The 6,000-nt window shown below is 42.0% G+C and overlaps 1 protein-coding gene across 3 annotated transcripts in view; it reads left to right on the forward strand.

The window, feature by feature from the left end:
* The window catches only part of THAP4 (THAP domain containing 4), a 50,895-nt gene extending 45,354 nt beyond the window's left edge, over window positions 1–5,541 (forward strand). For all 3 annotated transcript variants that reach the window (XM_077825849.1, XM_077825847.1, XM_077825848.1), the window contains one exon: window positions 5,223–5,541. In XM_077825849.1, coding sequence (XP_077681975.1) covers window positions 5,223–5,342 — 120 coding nt within the window. In that variant the 3' untranslated portion in view covers window positions 5,343–5,541. The remainder of the gene's footprint in view (window positions 1–5,222) is intronic.
* Window positions 5,542–6,000: the final 459 nt, after the last annotated feature.

Here is a 6,000-nt window from a genome sequence, read left to right on the forward strand (position 1 = left end):
ATGGCTGCACTCCTGAGAGCTCCCGGAGACTAGTGCTCCATGAGGGGCAATGCCCCTGAGAATTCCTTGTGGGCTGTGTGGCTCACCACAGGCCAGCACCTTACAGGCATAACTGAGCACTCAGCTTGCTGAGAAGAGCTTCTTAGCATGCAAAGCACTAATACCAGGAAATAGCATACCCTGCAAATGCAGAGACTCACTACTCTGCCTTGTTTGAAATGTCCAGTTGTGGAACCATAGAAATCAGAGCTGGAAAAGACCTAAAGGATTATGTCATTCAATTCATTCCCCTGTCTGTACAAGATTCCTTCTTATTTTTTTAGGATTTGGATAATGGGATCAGAATTGGGATGATTAGATTTGAAGTATATCAGTGTTGCCAACTCCAAGCATTCAAAGATCATGAGTCAGGGCCTGAAATAGTGAGTTTGTGTTAGAAATCATGAGATTTAAAAATTTGTAATTTGTATTCTTTTTATGTCTTCTAATGCTGAAGTATTTAGTGTTCACATTTTCAAGCTTTTTGCTACACTCTGAGCACTAGAAACTTACTAAAAAATAAGAAAAAGCTGAGATTCTTGGGAAATAAAATCATTTCAACAGTTGAAGCTTTAAAAAAAAAACCCAAATATCATGAGACCTGCAGTACATGCATGAGAATTAGCAATTTTGCATTCCCTCTGAAGCACCTGGCATTGGACACTGTCGGAAGACAAGATACTGGGCTAGATGGACCTTTGGTCTGACCTAGTATGGCCGTTCTTATGTTCTTATGCATAATATAGAGGTGATTACTTGACATCTTAAAATATGTCATAAACACTGAAACAAAAGAACCCCTTCAAAAATATTGTTAATGTTAAAGGAAGTTTAAGAACTTAAACACAAAAGTCAGGAAATTTTAAAGTAAGGTTCTCGCACCATATTTTGTTGCTTACATTGCAGTCTTTCATTGTGCAATTACACAATATACAGTGTGTGTAGAAAGACAAAATGTGGCATAAGCCCTTGTAAGGCTATCAGGAAATGGTGCAGTTCATTTGTATTTGCTGAGGTACATCACTTTTCTTTTTCTAGATATCTGACTAATCATGAAGATCAGCCATTTCTATTGCAGAGAAGCACATCGCATGTGGTCTAACCGGTCCAGACTGAGTTAGTTTTGAGATTAGAACAGAATAGTTGATTTAGTTGGGGATTGGTCCTGCTTTGAGCAGGGGGTTGGACTAGATGACCTCCTGAGGTCCCTTCCAACCCTGATATTCTATGAATAGGAATTTTCAGTTGCAGCTTCATGTTTCCCATAATTGATTCATCCCAGGACACACCGGTATGCTAGCAATATCAAAAAGAGATGGTCTAGTCCTTGCTGCGCCACTGATCTGACTTATGAACTTGGCAAGTCATAATGCCTTTCTGTACTTCAGCTTCCATAAATTGGAGATAACACTTCCTGCCTTTATTAAAGTGCACTGAGGTTTTCTCAATGAAAAGTACAGATCATTATGAATGATAAAGCAGTGTGGTGCCCAGCCTGTACAACCTGTGTTATATCATCTCCCCCACCAAATTGTCATTCGTTTCCATTAGTTAGGAAATGCAGTTGTGTTGCTAAGGTTGCTCAGGCAATAAAAATCAAGGCAATCACCACTTAAACCAGCATTCACATCCAGCCTCAATCTGTATGCCATCCCACCCAGATATCAAAATGCCCAAACAGCCCCATAACAGATACATTTTCAGTCTAACATAGAACCACTTCCTCACAATCATACTGAAATGCACAAGCTAAACCCCAGCCTCAGACAGATTACAATAAATTGCCTATAGACATACATGTACTGGTGAAAAGTCTAGTGTATTAGCTGTAGAGGAAAATGGCGGAGGTTGGACTTCAGCTTATGAGTGGCTGTCAGGAACTGGAGGTTCACATTGTGATTGGTTCTGTGATGGAACTGTAAGTGGGTTTGTTGTGTTGCTGCACTGTGTTGATGTGTTACTTTGTGTGTGTGTGTGTGCACATGTATGTGCATGGGTGAGTGTGTGCTAAGGGATGCAAGTTGTGTGAATGTCTTGTTTTTTAGTAATTGTGTTGATGGGAAATGCATTTGAGCAGTCTTAACAGTGTTTTTGTGAAAGCCTCATTCTTTCTTCTTTCTCCCTGTCCATAACTATTTCATGGGCAGCAAGAAGTCCTACAGCCTAACACAGCTCACCTCACCCCTATGATAACATGGATGTTGTATGTTACCCCGCACACATTATCCCTATCACTTGTTAAACCTCAGCCGCTCACTCCCAGGCCAACAGACTTCCTCAGATCTATCAGACCAGGATCCTCTTGAAGGGAGCAGCTGCCTTTGGAGCACAATGGAAAACTCCGCGTCTGTGAGAACGTGTATATTTTTACATTGTCATTCTTACCCTCCCTCCAAATCCACCTTTTCTATGGCCCCCTTTTAATCCTAGGGACTAGGACAGAGCAGGAGGGAATTATAGCCCACATTGTCAGAAACATGGAACATACAGTTCTGCTGCAGAGGCAGCTGCCCCCTCTACTACTGGCTGCTTCCATTCTCTGATGGAGCTGAACTTTTCTTGGTAGAGATAAGTAAGGTTTTTTTAAATTAGGGCAATAACTGTTTGTTTTAAAGAGTCGCTTTTGAAAAGTGGCATATGTCCAAGGTATTTTGAAAGTGTGCATATGGGTGGAGTTTGGAGCTTCAGGGGACTGTGCTTCTTTAGCTAGATGGGGATAAAAAATGGTGAGACTGGCAGAGTCAAATGTCAAATTTACAAAAGGCATCATTTAAAAAACCTTTCCTCTGCAAAAGAGCCTGAATATTTGACTCTAAAAATTATGGAAAATTCCACTGTCCTCAGTAAAGAGATTGTATTAAATTGGGGCCCATTGTTAAATCCTTAAGGAGAGAAATATCAGGATTACATCCTGCTTTAACTACAGATCTCAACACAGTCCTAACTCTGGAGTCACAACCAATGCCTCCATCATAACAAATGTTCCTGTTATGTTTGGTGTCTCCAATGCTGAACCACTCCGAGATGATAATGTAAATAAAGCCATTAGAAGAAGGACAAATGTTTTTCAAGCTGTTTGTTTTTAAAAGCAAGAAAGAGTTTGATCTAAATCTTGGAGTCTGTAGATATAAATATATACAGCTGACAACAGCATCTCATTAAGATATATATCTTTTGGAAAGTATTTTGTACAGTATGGTCCAAAATTGTGGATCCATTGGGAAACTTTTTGACTGTAACACTGTCCTTTGCATTTTCCGTTCTTCCTTTCAGTTGAATACACCACATGTAATGAATTTTTAAATTTGACTAGTTGATCGCATTAAATGTAACCACTTGGCAGAGCTATCAGACTGAGCTCCCTCAGTCCCTGAGACTTCATTTCCGCTAATCTCTGGGACTGTGTTCACCATGAGAAGGAGCAACGGGGGCCAAATAACATAAACAAATCTTGTGGATGACGTGCAGAAAATCTGCACTGAAATAAGTCAAAGGGCCAAACTGCTGAGCACGTGGAGTCTATGCCAAGATACTTTCAGGCACCGCTGATTACTCAGGGCAGTCCTGTGCACTTATATGTGGGGTCATATGATCACTTCTATGCAAGGCTCCATATAATCCATCGCTGCAGCTCCATATATTCCACCTCTTGCTGCAGAATTGTGCTTCAGGATCAAAGCTTTCAAAATGATGGGCCTGATTCTCCACTCTCTTCCACCAGTTTTATGCTGGTGTAGCTCACTGACTTGAAGGAAGCCTTTACGGTACCTTGAAGATGTAAACCAATACAGTGCATCTTCCTGAATCTGCTTACATTCTGAAACAATAGCTCTGAGAAATGTAAACTGCCCTGTTCAACTCGATGGGTTAAATCTCTGATCTAAGCCTGTCTTTACTAGGGATATTTGTGGCAGTGTAGCTACAGCAGTGCCAGGTCCCCATATATATGCTCTGCACTGATGTGGCTTACCCCATATTACACCAGCGGCACCACTACAAATGAGATGAGTGAAGTGTCAATATTAACTATTTCACTGCTGATCATTTTAGCAGAAGATAATGTGATTAATTCCAAAGGCCAAGCTCCTCCAAGGGATTTAGGTTTCTAATTTAAGATTCTAAATATCTCTGAGGAGCTGGGCCAGACTGCTTCCCCCTCAGCTGCCCAAACATCCAGCTTCCCCCTGATAATTTCTTCAGTGCAATTAATCATGGTCAACACAAAACTTTTGGATGTACTGAAAGCTGCCAGTGTGTGAATCTGATGTCAAAATAACTAACCTAAGGAGCTGCTGTACTGATTGTATTATTAACTCTCTTAATTACAGGCCTAATGTTTTCATTTAAATGAAGCTACTTCATAATTTCCAGTCTGCCCCAGCTGGCTGCTGCAGAATTCAGGAAACATGCTGCAGAATTTAGGTCCAGCTTGTTACAGAGTACATTGGAGCTTGCTGCTAATAATCATCAGAGATGGAATTTGGCTTTGCTTTATGTGAGCATTCATTTTCCGTCAGAGGTAGTGATTTGTATTTGAAATTTAGCAAACTGGAAATGAGGTAAGAATGGCCAAAGCCCTAATGGCTGCTGCTATTCTGCAGCAGGAGATGCTTTTAAAGAATGTGTAACCTCTGACACACAGCCTGTTTATTAGTGTGTTTGTTTCCGTTTGATGACTGGCATATTTTATTTTCCATCGGTCCTACTGCAGGACAGAGAGAACTGCCCTGGGGCCTAAAACCTGCAAGGTGCTCAGCAACCACCCAGAGGTGGCAAATCTTGTCAGCTATACTTCAGGCATCCCTCTTAGTGTACACGGTTCTCAGTGTAGGACCCAGCTGTGCAGTACAGTGGCAGCCATCACTCTGACAGTGGTGCTTTCTCTTAGGGGAGAAAGCTGCTCTCTGCTTTATTGGAGGGTACAGTGTGATTATTCCCAGTTTCTCCAGGTGCTCCTGTAACAAACCAACCTATTTGAAGGCATAGGGAAGGGAGGATTGCAACAGTCCTTAAGATTTTGCCTGTGGAAGTCTGTCAGACATGAGAAGGGCTGGGCCAGTAGCTTTCAGCTAAGGAAATAAGAGCCAAGCTTATTCTAGCCCCAGATGTTGGTTTACATTATTAAAAAAAAAAATGCTAACTAGAACAAAATAAAGGGCTGTGTGTGTTTATTTCCCTCTCAGATTACCAGAAAATTTAGGCTCAATTCCGATGGGAAACTAGAACAGACCGTCTCCATGGCAACCACTGCGCAGCCAATGACTCAGCACCTTCACATTACCTACAAAAAGGTGACACCTTAAAAACAGGAGGGTAGGGTTTCCCCGCAGAAAAGGCGGAGCCTGGAACCTAAAGACAGAAGCACTCTTCCATCTTGGTGACCCACATTCACACCTGATTACAGGAGGGGGAGGCAGGTGAGCTACACATGCTGTTGGAAATGTTATGCAGATGTTTCTGTAACCGTATATATAAAAACCAAATAAAAAGCCTTTATTTTTATGGCTGTAGCTTTGGACCTTATTGCTGTGCGGGCTGTAAATTCCTCTGCTCTGGCAGTGATTAAACAAGGGGTTTCTCAGGCCTGTTCCCTAGTGAGTTAGGAGGCTGGCAGATTCAGCCTTCTAATCTCTTATATGATCTAAACGGATCGCCACAAAAACAAAACAGGAAGATAAAAGCAGCAGCAGTACAGGGTGTGACAGACAGAACTCTCCATTCCATCTAACGCAATACACGCTAAAGGTTAGGAGAGAACACCTCCTACTGCAGGACAGAGAGAACTGCCCTGGGGCCTAAACCTGCAAGGTGCTCAGCAACCACCCAGAGGTGGCAAATACCCTTACCCCCTTTACTTCAGTGGGAGTGGAGGGAGCTGAGTAGATAGCAGGATGAAGCCAATAGAGAATCTGATCTGAATCACTAGGAGTCATTCCATTGACCTCAGTGGGTTTCGGTCAG

This window comes from Eretmochelys imbricata, chromosome 9, assembly GCF_965152235.1.
Source record: "Eretmochelys imbricata isolate rEreImb1 chromosome 9, rEreImb1.hap1, whole genome shotgun sequence".
Classification (NCBI taxonomy): Eukaryota; Metazoa; Chordata; order Testudines; family Cheloniidae; genus Eretmochelys; species Eretmochelys imbricata.